The sequence below is a fragment of the Mustela putorius genome, unplaced genomic scaffold (genome assembly GCF_011764305.1).
Source record: "Mustela putorius furo isolate JIRA1106 unplaced genomic scaffold, ASM1176430v1.1 tig00003859_pilon_pilon_pilon, whole genome shotgun sequence".
Taxonomy (NCBI): Eukaryota; Metazoa; Chordata; class Mammalia; order Carnivora; family Mustelidae; genus Mustela; species Mustela putorius.
In genome coordinates, this window is record NW_025422011.1 from 33,909,042 (window position 1) to 33,922,978 (window position 13,937).

The 13,937-nt window shown below is 39.7% G+C and overlaps 1 protein-coding gene across 6 annotated transcripts in view; it reads left to right on the top strand.

Annotated features, from left to right (window-relative positions):
* The window catches only part of RIC3 (RIC3 acetylcholine receptor chaperone), a 62,749-nt gene that overhangs the window by 19,548 nt on the left and 29,264 nt on the right, over window positions 1-13,937 (top strand). For 5 of the 6 annotated variants that reach the window (XM_045065863.1, XM_013055784.2, XM_004751903.3 and 2 more), the window contains exons 2-3: window positions 10,436-10,662; window positions 12,173-12,248. In XM_045065863.1, the coding sequence (XP_044921798.1) occupies window positions 10,436-10,662; window positions 12,173-12,248 (303 nt within the window). Of the gene's footprint in view, window positions 1-10,435; window positions 10,663-12,110; window positions 12,249-13,937 lie in introns of those variants that run through there. The other variant, XM_045065862.1, reaches the window with a different exon arrangement.

A 13,937-nucleotide genomic window follows, 5' to 3' on the forward strand; every position in this document is an offset into this window, starting at 1 on the left:
TTTTTAAAAAGCATGGTTCAATGTGGGAACTATTGTTTCTATTTTATTTGTGACTCACTCCAACCTATGCATAGAGACCTGAATATAATAGCTGTCCTGTAGGGGCGCCTGGGTGGCACAGTTGGTTGAGCCACTGCCTTCGGCTCTGGTCGTGATCCCAGTGACCTGGGATCGAGTCCTGCGTCAGGCTCCTTGCTTGGTGGGAAGCCTGCTTCTCTCTCTGCCTCTGCCTGCCTCTCTGCCTGCTAGTGCGCTCTCGCTCTCGCTCCCCACCCCTCTCTCTCTGACAAATAAATAAATAAATGAACTCTTTTTAAAAAAATAGGTGTCCTGTAAATCTTCCTAGCTGACAGTCTATAAAAGTTTTGAGGAGAGATGGGTAGTGGTTAGAATTGTCATCATTTTCTTTTCATTTTTTAATTTTAGAAATGCAAAAAAATACTTTTTGTGCCATTACCAGACTTTTATTTCTAATTTTTTTGTTTTATACCAAGTTTTGGAGACTGTGTTCTCAGTACAATGTAATGAAGTTCAATAACGTATATTACTATATATATTAAATCTGGTTTATTGAACACTAGCCATCTGATATATCCAGTTCTCTCAAGAGAAAGGTTAGCTTCTTGGATGCTGGCTAAGCATTTTTTGAAGGTACATTATAGCCTTAAAGCCATTACTCACCATTTACTATATTAAGATCCTTGACAATTTAATAGCTACATAGTCACCAGCACCCAGAATGAGGAGTGTTGACCTGGTTTCCTTCTACATCTGAAGCTCTGCTTTTGTTGCTGTCCTCTTAAAAAGCACTTCTTCCTGTAATTTTCATGTCCTCCAAAATCAGTATTAGGAGGGAAAGGAGGATTATTGGAGTGGAGTTGGCTGAGAGAGGGATACAAGGTAGAAGGCAGCTTCTAAACCTAGTAGTGCTAGCTGTTTTATTACCTCCCTGCCTACCCACCCACTTTCTTTCTTTCTTCAGAAACAGAGTTGATTTAAAGGTAGTCATCAGTTTATAGCCCCTTGTTAACATCACGAGTGCAATTTTTCTTTCTTGTTCTTTTCTTTTTAACCCTTTACCTTCAATCCACATGCCCATTCTCTTTCCCATTCATATGTACCTACTCTGTGTTTATGCCCCCATACCTACATATTTGGTTGAACAATATATTGTATAATTATGATATCTTCAGGTTACATAATGGTATTTGCTTTTTACTCATGTCATGCTTTTTAAGATGTATTCATGTTGCTGTAGGTACATCTAAAGTGTGATTTCTAAAAGCTATATAGAATTCCATGTTTTCCATTATTCTAGTTACTGAAATTAAAGTTACTTCAAGTTCCCTGCTATATTACTGTCACAGCGAACATTCTTACAAGGGTCTATAAAGTCTGTAATTTGCACATAGACCATCCTTTTTGAGAATTTCTCTGAAATTGGTCCACCAGAGTGGAATCACTGGATCACCTAGGATACAGACATACTTGATGTCACTAAGATATCCTAGCAGAATGGCTGTATCTGTTTACTGTCTTCCCAGTGTCTTTGCTAGCCTTTGCTGTTGTCCACCCTTCTAATTTTTGCCCTTCAGATCGGTATGAGCAATGCTATCTGATTATTTCAATTTATATTTTACTCATTGCTTTTATTTTGAATTTGATCATCTCTTCATTTACTTGCTAATCATTTCAGCTTCTTTTTCTATAGGTTCCCTACCCATAACTTCTGACCATTTTTCTGTTGGTTTCTTGTGACTTTTATTTCAAATTGTAGAAATTCCTAGTCTATTCTTGTCAATTGTCAATTCATGTCAATCCTTATCTCTTTTCACTTTTGGATGTTGCAGGAGCTTTTCCTTTTCTGTCATCTATTTTAGCTCTGTTTATGGTATTCTTTTTTTTATTAACATATAATGTATTATTTGTTTCAGGGATACAAGTCTGTGATTCATAAGTCTTACACAATTCACAGTACTCACCATAGCACATACCCTCCTCAGTGTTCATCACCCAGCTACTCTTCCCATCCCCCTCCCCTCAAACAACCTTCAGTTTGTTTCCTGAGATTGAGTCTCTTATGGGGTGGGAGGTTGGGTGAGCCTAGTGGTGGGTATTACGGAGGGCACGTATTACTCGGAGCACTGGGTGTAGTGTATAAACAATGAATTCTGGACACTCAAAAGAAATTAAAAAACAAAAATTTTTTTTAAAAGAGTCTCATGGTTTGTCCCCCTCTCTGGTTTCATCTTATTTCATTTTTCCCACCTTTCCCCCATGATCCTCTGTCTTGTTTCTCCAATTCCTCATATCAGTGAGATTATATGAGAATTGTCTGTCTCTGGTTGACTTATTTCACTTAGCATAATACCCTCTAGTTCCATCCACATCATTGCAAATGGCAAGGTTTTGGGTTTCTTGATGGCTGCATAGTATTCCATTGTGTATATACCACATCTTCTATACCCATTCATCTGTTGATGGACATGTAGGTTCTTTCCATAGTTTGGCTGTTGTGGACATTGATGCTATAAACACTCAGGTGTATGTGCCCCTTTGGATCGCTGCATTTGTATCTTTGGGGTAAATACCCAATAGTGCAATTGCTGGGTCATAGGGTAGCTCTATTTTCAACTTTTCGAAGTACCTCCATACTGTTTTCCAGAGTGGCTGCATGAGCTTGTATTCACACCAGCAGTGTAGAAGGGTTCCCCTTTCTCCACATTCTCACCAATACCTGTCATTTTCTGACTTGTTAATTTTAGCCATTCTGACAGGTATGGGGTGGTATCGCACTGTCGTTTTGATTTGTATTTCCCTGATGCCAAGTGATGTTGAGCACTTTTTCATGTGTCTGTTGGCCATTTGGATGTCTTCTTTGCAGAAATGTCTGTTCATGTCTTCTGCCCATTCTTGATTGGATTATTTGTTCTTTGGGTGTTGAGTTTGCTAAGTTCTTTATAGTTTTTGGATACTAGCCCTTTATCTGATATATCACTTGCAAATATCTTCTCCCATTCTGTCAGTTGTCTTTTGGTTTTGTTGACTCTTTTCTTTGCTGTGCAAATGCTTTAGATCATGATGAAGTCCTTGTTGTGCATTTTCGCCCTTGCTTCCCTTGCCTTTGGTGATATGGCTAGGAAGAAGTTGCTGTGATTGAAATCAAAGAGGTTGCTGCTTTTGTTCTCCTCGGGAACTTTGATGGATTCGGCTCTCACGTTGAGGTTTCTCATCCATTTTGAGTCTGTTTTTGTGTGTCATATAAGGAAATGGCCCAGTTTCATTCTTCTGCATGTGGCTGTCCAATTTTCCCAACACCATTTGTTGAAGAGACTTTTTTCCACTGCACATTCTTTACTGCTTTGTCAAAGATTTAGTTGACCATAGAGTTGAGGGTCCATTTCTGGGCTCTCTATTCTGTTGCATTGATCTGTGTGTCTATTTTTGTGCCAGTACCATACTGTCTTGATGATTACAGCTTTGTAATAGAGCTTAAAGTCTGGAATTGTGATGCCACCAGCTTTGGTTTTCTTTTTCAACATTCCTCTGGCTATTTGGGGCCTTTTATGGTTCCATATAGATTTTAGGATTATTTGTCCCACTTCTCTGAAAAAAGTTGATGGTATTTTGATTGGGATTGCATTAAATGTGTAGACTGCTCTATGTAGCATAGACATTTTCACAATATTTGTTCTTCCAATCCATGAACATGGAATGTTTTTCCATTTCTTTATGTCTTCCTCAGTTTCTTTCATGAGTACTTTATAGTTTCTGAGTACAGATTCTTTGCCTCTTTGGTTAGATTTATTCCTAGGTATTACAGTTTTGGGTGCAATTGTAAGTGGGATTGACTCCTTAATTTCTCTTTTTTCTGTCTTGTTGTTGGTGTATAGAAATGCAACTGATTTTTGTGCACTGATTTTATATCCTGACACTTTAATGAATTCCTGTTTGAGTTCTAGCATTTTGGAGTGGAGTCCTTAGGGTTTTCCACATAAAGTATCATATCATCTGCAAAGAGTGAGAGTTTGACTTCTTCTTTGCCAATTCTGATGCCTCTTATTTCTTTTTGTTGTCTGATTGCCGAGACTAGGACTTGTAGTACTATGTTGAATAGCAGTGGTGATGGTGGACATCTCTGCCATGTGCCTGACCTTAGGAGAAAAGATCTCAGTTTTTCCCCATTGAGAATGATAGTTGCCGTGGGTTTTTCATAGACAGCTTTTACGATATTGAGGTATGTACCCTCTATCCCTACACTGTGAAGGGTTTTGATCAAGAAAGGATGCTGTACTTTGTCAAATGCTTTTTCTTCGTCTATTGAGAGTAACATATGGATCTTTTTCTTTTACTAATGTATTGCGTCACATTGATTGATTTGCTGATGTTGAACCAAACTTGCAGCCCAGGAATAAATCCCACTTGGTCATGGTGAACAGTCCTTTTAATGCACAGTTGGATCCTATTGGCTAGTATTTTGGTGGGAATTTTTGATTCCACGCTCATCAGGGATATTGGTCTGTAATTCTCCTTTTTGATGGAGTCTTTGTCTGGTTTTAGGATCAAGGTGATGCTGGCCTCATAAAATGAGTTTGGAAGTTTTCTTCCCATTTCTATTTTTTTGGAACAGTTTCAGGAGAATAGGTATTAATTTTTCTTTAAATGTTTGGTAGAATTCCCCTGGGAAGCTGTATGGCCCAGGGCTCTTGTTTGTTGGGAGATTTTTGATGACTGCTTCAATCTCCTTACTGGTTATGAGTCTGTTCAGGTTTTCTATTTCTTCCTGGTTCAGTTTTGGTAGTTTATATATCTCTAAGAATGCATCTATTTCTTCCAGACTGTCAAATTTGCTGGTGTATAGTTGCTCATAATATGTTCTTATAATTGTTTGTATTTCTTTGATGTTGGTTGTGAGCGCTCCTCTTTCATTCATGATGTTATTAATTTGGTCCTTTCTCTTTTCTTTTTGATAAGTCTGGCTACGGATTTATCAATCTTATTAATTCTCTCAAATAACCAGCTCCTAGTTTCATTGATCTGTTCTATGGTTCTTTTGGTTTCTCTTTCATTGATTTCCACTCTGATCTTTATGATCTCTCTTCTTCTGCTGGGTTTAGGCTTTCTTTGCTGTTCTTTCTCCAGCTCCTTTAGGTGTAGGGTTAGATTGTGTATTTGAGACCTTTCTTGTTTCTTGAGAAAAGCTTTTATTGCTATATACTTAACTCTCAGGACCACCTTTGCTATATCCCAAAGATTTTGAACAGTTGTGTTTTCATTTTCATTTGTTTCCATGAATTTTTTCAATTCTTCTTTAATTTTCTGGTTGACCCATTCATTCTTTAGTAGGATGCTCTTTAGCCTCCATGTATTGGAGTTCTTTCCAACTTTCCTCTTGTGGTTGCGTTCTAGTTTCAAAGCATTGTGGCCTGAAAATATGCAGGGAATGATCTCAGTCTTTTGGTACCAGTTGAGACCTGATTTGTGACCCAGGATGTGATCTGTTCTGGAGACTGTTCCATGTGGATTGGAGAAGAATGTATATTCTGTTGCTTTGGGATGGAATGTTTTGAACATATCTGTGATGTCCGTCTGATACAGTGTGTCATTTAAGGCCTTTATTTCCTTATTGATCTTTTGCTTAAATGATCTGTCCATTTCAGTGAGAGGGGTGTTAAAGTCCACTACTATTATTGTATTATTGTTGGTGTGTTTCTTTGATTTTATTAATTGGTTTATATAATTGGCTGCTCTCATGTTAGGAGCATAGATATTTAAAATTGTTAGATCTTCTTGTTGGACGGACCATTTAAGTATAATATAGTGTCCTTCCTCATTTCTTATTAGAGTCTTTGGCTAATTTAGATAACTTAGATAAATTAGATATTTAAATTAGATAAATCCATCTGATATAAGGATTGCCACCCCAGCTTTCTTCTGATGTCCATTAGCATGGTAAATTTTTTTCCACACCCTCACTTTAAATCTGGAGGTGCCTTTGGATCTAAAATGAGTCTCTTGCAGACAGCATATCGATGCGTCTTTCCTTTTCTTTTCTTTTCTTTTTTTAATCCATTCTGATACCCTGTGTCTTTTGATTGGGGCATTTAGCCGATTTACATTCAGGGTAACTATTGAAACATATGAATTTAGTGCCATTGTATTGCCTGTAAGGTGATTGTATATTGTCTCTGTTCCTTTCTGATCTATGTTACTATTAGGCTCTCTCTTTACTTAGAGGAACCCCTTTCAATATTTCCTGTAGGACTGGTTTTGGTGTTTGAAAATTCTTTTATTTTTTTTTGTCCTGGTAGCTTTTTATTTTTCCTTCTATTTTCAATGAAAGCCTAGCTGGATATAGTATTTCTTGGCTGCATATTTTTCTCATTTAGTGCTTTGAATATATCAGAACAATCCTTTATTGCCTGCTGTGTCTGCTGCCAATCTAATATTTCTACTGTTATAGGTTACAGACCTCTCATCCCAAGCTTCTTTCAGGATTTTTCTCTTTATCTTTGAAGCTTGTAAGTTTTACTATTAGATGATGGGGTTTTGACCTATTTTTGTTGTTTTTGAGGGGAGTTCTCTGTGCCTCCTAGATATTAATGCCTGTTTCCTTCCCCAAATTAAGGAAGTTCTCCACTATAATTTGCTCCAGTATACCTTCTGCCCCCCACTTTCTTCATCTTCTGGGATCCCAATTATTCTAATATCGTTTCATCTTATGGTATCACTTACCTCATGAATTCTCCCCTTGTGATCAGTGGTTTATCTCTCTTTTTCTCAGCTTCTTTATTCTCCATCATTTGGTCTTCTATATCACTAATTTTCTCTTATGCCTCATTTATCCTAGCAGTAGGAGCCTCCATTTTTTATTGCACCTCTTTAATAGCTTCTTTTTATTTCAACTTGATTAGATTTTAGTTGTTTTATTTCTCCAGAAAGGGATTCTCTAGTATCCTCTGTGCTTTTTTCCAAGCCCAGCAAGGATCTTTATAACTGTCATTCTGAACTCTAGTTCCGATATCTTTCTGATGTCCATATTGATTAAGTCCCTAGCAGTCAGTACTGCCTCTTGTTCTTTTGAGGTGAGTTTTTCCGCATTGTCATTTTGTCCAGAGAAGAATAGACGAATGAGAGAACAAAATGCTAAAAGGGTTACAACAACCCAAGAAAAAATACACTAAACAAATCAGAAGAGACCCACAACTGGGGGTAAAAGAAAAGGAAAAAAATATGTATATATCATCAGGCTGGTGAACAGAACAGAGCCACACACTTGACTTTGGGTGTAGTTTGGTTTGTTAGAAGAAACTGCCTCCCAAAATTTTAAAGAGAGAAAAACATACATTCAAAAATAAGGGTAAGTACAGTAGAGGGATGGAATATGACTATAAAGGTGAAAATTTAAAAAGATTTTTAAAAAGGAATTGATTAGATAAGTTGGTTGAAAAAAATTTTAAAAACAGGAGGGAGACTAGAACAAAGCCATACACTAGATTTAGGATATATTTTGGTCTCTTAGAAGAAACTGTATCCCAAAATTTTAAAGACAGAAAAACTTACATGTATACAAAAAATAAGGTTAAATACAAAGAAGGGATAGAATATGTCTATAAAAATGAAAAAAGTTTTTTAAAAGGTACTGATAAGATGTTGGTAAAAATAGGAAAGAGAAAAAATTAAAACAGAAAAGGAAAAAATAAAATTAAAAAATTTAAACTTTGAAAAACTAAAGAATCATGGGGGAAAAGCCGTGAATTCTATGTGTGTATTCCCCTAACTCTGGAGTTTTGCCATTCTCATTGATTGGTAAAGTTGATCTTGGCTGGATGTTTTTGCTGATCTTCTGGGAGAGGGGCCTGTTGCAGTGATTTGCCATTCTCATTGATTGGTAAAGTTGATCTTGGCTGGATGTTTTTGCTGATCTTCTGGGAGAGGGGCCTGTTGCAGTGATTCTCGAATGTCTTTGCCCGAGGTGGGATTGTACCACCCTTGCCAGGGGCCAGGCTAAGCAGTCTGCTTGGATTTGCTCTCAGTAGCTTTTGCTCCCTGAAAGTTTTCCATACAGCTTTGGAGGACAGAATAAAAATGGTGGCCTCCCAATCTCCAGTCCCAGAGGAGCCGAGAGCTCGGGGCCACCCTCTTTAGGGAGCCCTCAGAGAAAGGCAGTCAATCCCTCCTGTCTCCCTGGTCTCCAGCCACATTCCAAGCTCACTTCGCCAGTGCCTGGGTGTTTCTGTCTATGGCACACAGCCCCATTTGGAGTCTCCAAACCCAGCAGATTTCTGAAGCGTGCTCCCGCACTGCTCTTCCCCATGGAGGAAAGGGGGGATCTCCCTGCGTCTGCCACTTGTGGAGTCCCTGCTTGAAAAGGAGTGGCCCAGCTGTAACTCAGATCATGGTCTATGGCAACCCCAATCTGAGAACCCACACCTTGACTTTGTCTTTGCAGCTGGCTTCCCCACTCTAATACCTGGGAGCTCTGCCACACTCAGACACCCCCATTCTTTCTGTGACCCTGAGGGTCCTGAGACCACCTATGCCACCAAGGATTCCACCCCATGCTTAGCCACTGGAGCAATGTCCCTCAGCATAGCAGACTTCTAAAATCTCTGATTTTGTGCTCAGTTGCTCTTTTACATGCCAGGAACCGAGTGATGGAGCCCCCCAGTCTTCCTGTATGTCACCTCGGATTTACTTATCCACACATCCTACCTTCCAGAAAGTGGTCGCTTTTCTGTTCATAGAATTGCTGCTCATTTCTTTGATCTGCTTTTGAGTTAGTAGTTGCTCAGAATGGTTTGATAACTACCTAGCTGAATTCCTGGGACCAGAGGAAATTTAGGTCTCCTACTGCTCTGCCATCTTGCTCCTTCCCCATTTGTGGCACAACAAACAAGGTTTGTTTTTGTGGTAGATTGTGGTAGTTGTTGAGTGTGTAGTAGAGTGTGGTAGTGTAGTTGTTGTGGTAGATTGAACAGAAATCTAATTTTGTGGAAGTCAAACCTAACAGTGTTTCTCTATATAGTTTGTATTTTTGGAGTCTGATTTATGAAATCTGTCTGCTCTGTATTGTTAGCTCCCAGTGATCCCCCCCCCCCACAAACCTGTTTACATGGCCTTTTGAAGAGAGGTCTTTCTTTTCTCACCTATGGCTCTCAGGAGGCTTGGTAGTTGGTGTTAATGTCCGACTGCCCTGATGGAGGAAAAGTGAAAGAAAATTGATGCACACTTCTTTCTCTAAGCCCTGTGCTTCCACTTATAGAACCTTGTGACCCTGTTTGTGCTACATGACTCCTCTCTCCCCAGCAATAGCTGACTGGAAAGGAATGTATACATCCCCAGGCAGAGTAATCGAAATCTTCCTCCAAGGAACTTGGAGTCTTGAAGGACATGTAAACTGAAGGGTTTTGAGGTGCCCATCTTCCTCTGTGTTCACAAAGAAGCTGGAGAAATTGTCTGCCAGAAGGGAGAATAAAGAAGATCTGCACAGGAAAAAGCCTATGGCCCCATGGAGAGGGAGATGGCAGTAGAATGTGAGAGTAGCTGTCCTGGATCCTGATGGCTTTCCAGTTTGGGTTCTTTTCTCTTTTGAGACCAGATTGCACTTCCTTTTCTGTTGTAGTTAGGGGTGGCTAACTGCTATAACAGACTCCAAAGTGTATAATGGCCCTAACACAATAAAAGTTTATTTATCACTCACATGAACAGATCCAGATGGTTCTAAGTTGGTGGGTGGCAACATTGGAGGGCTCTTGCCACACAGTTATTCAGTAACCTAGACTGATGGAGGCCCTGCCATTTCATCACATGACTTCAGAGGTCTTCCTAGATCAGCATGAAGCCTGCAGATGGCAAATGAATGTGGAGTTTAACACACAGGAAGTTTTATAGGCCAGGCCTTGCATCAGCACATATCACTCCCATTCCTCTGGCTGGCACTCTGTTGCATGGCTACATTTAACTGCATAGGAAGCTGAACAATGTTGTCAATCTGTGGACCTAAAAGGAAGAGAAAATGGGTTTGGCAAACAGCTAGAGATTGCCACATCATATTTGTTATCTGTATGATACCTCTGTATCCTTAGAATCAAGTTCCTGTTTTTTCTTAACTTGTTTGAGTTGGCTTCTGTTGTTTACGCCTCAGTGTATGAGGTGTTTTCATAAGAGCTTATTTAAAATAGTAGAGGGGCACCTGGGTGGCTCAGTGGGTTAAAGCCTCTGCCTTCGGCTTGGGTTATGATCCCAGGGTCTTGGGATTGAGCCCCGCATTGGGCTTCCTGCTTGGGGCGGGGGACAAGCTTCCTCCTCTCTCTCTCTCTGCCTTCCTCTCTGTCTACTTGTGATCTCTGTCTGTCAAATAAGTAAATAAAATCTTTAAAAAATAAAAATTAAAAAAATAATAAAAGAAATAAATATTGATTATTTCTCTCAGGAAAGTTGGATCGATTTCCACCTATGATGCATCATCACCAGCCACCCACAGATGGCCAGACCCCTGGTGTTCGTTTCCAGAGGTCTCACCTTGCAGAGGCATTTGCAAAGGCCAAAGGATCAGGTGGAGGCACTGGAGGAGGAGGAAGTGGAAGAGGCCTGATGGGACAGATTATTCCGATCTATGGTTTTGGGATTTTTTTATACATACTGTATATTCTATTTAAGGTAAGTGGAATCATCTTGATCATTTTATATCAATAAAAAATCTAGTGTCATAATAAAAATCATTGTTGGCATTAAAACTCTTTATAGTTCATAACCTTTATTCAAATCATCTTTAAACCTTGCCTGCTCTTTATGAGATACTTAGGATAACTGTTCTCTGTTTTATAGAAGAGAAGATCTTCGGTCAGAGCTTAAAGGGTTTGCCCAAGAATTCACAACTAGAAATGCAGTATTAGGACTTGTGCCTGGGTCAATAAATAGCAATAAAGGTCAAAGCTCCCTCTCACCCCAGTTTTTTTGGTGGGCTTTTTTTGTTTGCTTTTTGTTTTTACTAGATGTCTTTGTAAGCTGAAAAAGCACAAAGATATTTTAACTTTAGGTTTGGCACAGTGATTTCCAAGTAGCCAATGTGAGGCCATATAATGACCATTACCAACACCACTTTGTCCTTCTTTTCCACTCCAGGAGTGTGAGGTGCTGTTTTTAATATCCACTGTAGTAATTCCGAAACAAAACTGCCAATCCTGAAACTAAGCCTGATGTCTCCCAGCTTTGGGGAGATATGCACTGGGTCCTTTAAAAGCTGACTCCCAATTAAGTTCCATCTCCAGACAGACTTCAGCAAGCTATGGGCCTAGACACCATGAAGTAGAGCAGAACTCACATTGTGCATCCATTTTGGAAATCTTAAATATTCCCTGCCCTTTTAACAGAATAAGAAGCAAGACAAACCATAAGTGACTCTTAATCTCACAAAACAAACTGAGGGTTGCTGGGGGGAGGGGGTTTGGGAGAAGGGGGTGGGATTATGGACATTGGGGAGGGTATGTGCTTTGGTGAGTGCTGTGAAGTGTGTAAACCTGGTGATTCACAGACCTGTACCCCTGGGGATAAAAATATATGTTTATAAAAAAAAAAAAAGAAGCAAGTCCTTCTTGCCCAGGAACTCTGCAGGGTGCCTGAGATGCCTCTGTAAGAACGGCCTTAGGGGTTGCACGTCCCCTCTTTTAGATGAGTGTAGGCAAGGCAGATGACCTGGAAATAGATTGATTGATTGATTGATTGATTTTTGTTCTTGTGCCTTGATGGTTTTTCACTTCTCGGGAACTTTCTTTCTTTCTTCCTTTCTTTCCTTTTTTAATTTGAATGAGAAGAGAGCAGGAGTGGAGGGAGGGGCAGAGAGAGAGAGAGGGAGGAGGAGATTCCCTGCTGAGCAGCGAGCCAGATGTGGGGCTCCATCCCAGGACCCTGAGATCATGACCTGAGCTGAAGGCAGACACTTAACTAACTGAGCCACGCAAGCGCCCTTCCTGGGAACCTTCTATTGGTTCTTTCTCGCCTCTTTTTTTTTCTTTCTTTGAAATGTTTCTCTGATATTGATACTTGATTTGATTTCTGACTTAATTTTTGTCTCCCAACCTTTTTTTTCTTTTTTCATTTAATATGAGGGGTTCCATGACTTTGAGGTTCTGAGCTGCTGTTGATGTGCTATACCTCCTTCAATTCCCAGCTTTCAAAGGGGAAATCTACTGCAGAGGATCGGAAATGCTCTACTGCCTCAGCTGGAAACCCCCACAGGACAATTAGTAAGTGTTCCTTCTCAGTATAAGCACAAGTCTTATTGAGTTGCACCACCATCATACAGTCAGAGGGACAGTCTGGATATGTCTTAAAAAGCACATCTCAGAAATTGCTCCAAATTAATCTGATGCCATTTTTACCTAAGCTCCAGGAAGTCTCAAGTTTCCAAACTGATGTTGGCTTTTAAGAGAAAGAGAGTTACAAAAAGTATAAAACGGTCTATTTACTTTTTTATATGTTAGGAAATTAATATTTCACATTTGGAGTTATATCTCAATTCCAGACTTCAGAATATTTGTAGCAGATACCTTTATTTCACAAGAAAACTAAAGGGAGAGAGATCAAGTCCTTGCCAAAACCAATTATTAGATCTAGGGACTGGGTTTAATACTTCTGACTTATGAATCGGAGAAAGACTACTATCATAGGATCTCCCTATATGAGGAAGTGGAGATGCAACATGGGGGTTGGGGGATTAGGAAAAGAATAAATGAAATGAGTTGGGATTGGGAGGGAGACAAACCATAAGAGACTCTTAATCTCACAAAACAAACTGACTGAGGATTGCGGGGGGTGGGGGGTGGGGGGTGGGGGGTGGCAGGGAGCAGGGAGGGAGAGGGTGGAGGATTATGAACATTAGGGAGGGTATGTGCTATGGTGAGTGCTGTGAAGTGTGTAAACCTGGCGATTCATAGACCTGTACCCCTGGGGTTAATAATATATTATATGTTTATAAAAAAAATTTTTTTTTAATTATTAAGAAAAATAATAATACTTCTGACTCATAAAACATGTTCATCAAGTATTTACTGGCCAAGTAGAATATTCTATGCTCTCTGGGGGAAATGAAATGTATAGGGCATGGCTCTTCCCCCTAAGAATTCATAGTCTGGGATGAAAAATGACTTGTGCAAAGTTTACTATCTAAAAGGGGACTTGGGGAAAGCCTTATGGGAAGCGACCTGGAGCTGGGTCCTGTCCGATAGACCGGACGGCTTGAGGAAGACACAGCCTGACATAGGACGGCTGTGGGAAAGAAGGCCTTGAGGAGTAGGTAGGTTAAGCCATGTTGTCGAAGGCCTTGGAGGCCAAATCGCCTTATCCTGTGGATAATGAAGCCTCTTCAGAAGTTTTTAAAAGAGAGACAGCAGCAAAATGAAGCGAAGCTGAGCTGCTGAAGGATCTGCCCTCAGCCATAACTGCTTTTTGGATTTAGTCCAGATTCTCTATGGAAGCAGATGCCCTAGTCACAGTCTGCATCCTTTTTAGAAATCTTATGAAATATTCAAGAAATTCTTTAAGAAAGTTCTTGTGTTCTTAATTGAGATAATATCAAACCAGCAGTGATGGTAAATGCATTGCTAAAATAATTATTAAGAGATTTTTGGATTCTGTCAAAGAATAGCAAATTTGGGGGATGCCTGGGTGGCTCAGTGAGTTGAGCCTCTGCCTTTGGCTCAGGTCCTGATCTCAGGGTCCTGGGATAGAACCCTAAATCAGGTTCTCCGCTCAGCAGGAAGCCTGCTTCCCCCCCTCTCTCTGCCTGTCTCTCTACCTACTTGTGATTTCTCTCTGTCAAACAAATAAATAAAATCTTTAAAAAAAATAGCAAATTCTGTATCCAGTCACATAATGCATTGGAAGTAGAATAAAAAATTCCTAAGAACAACTGTTTTATAATGTAGCAGTTATAT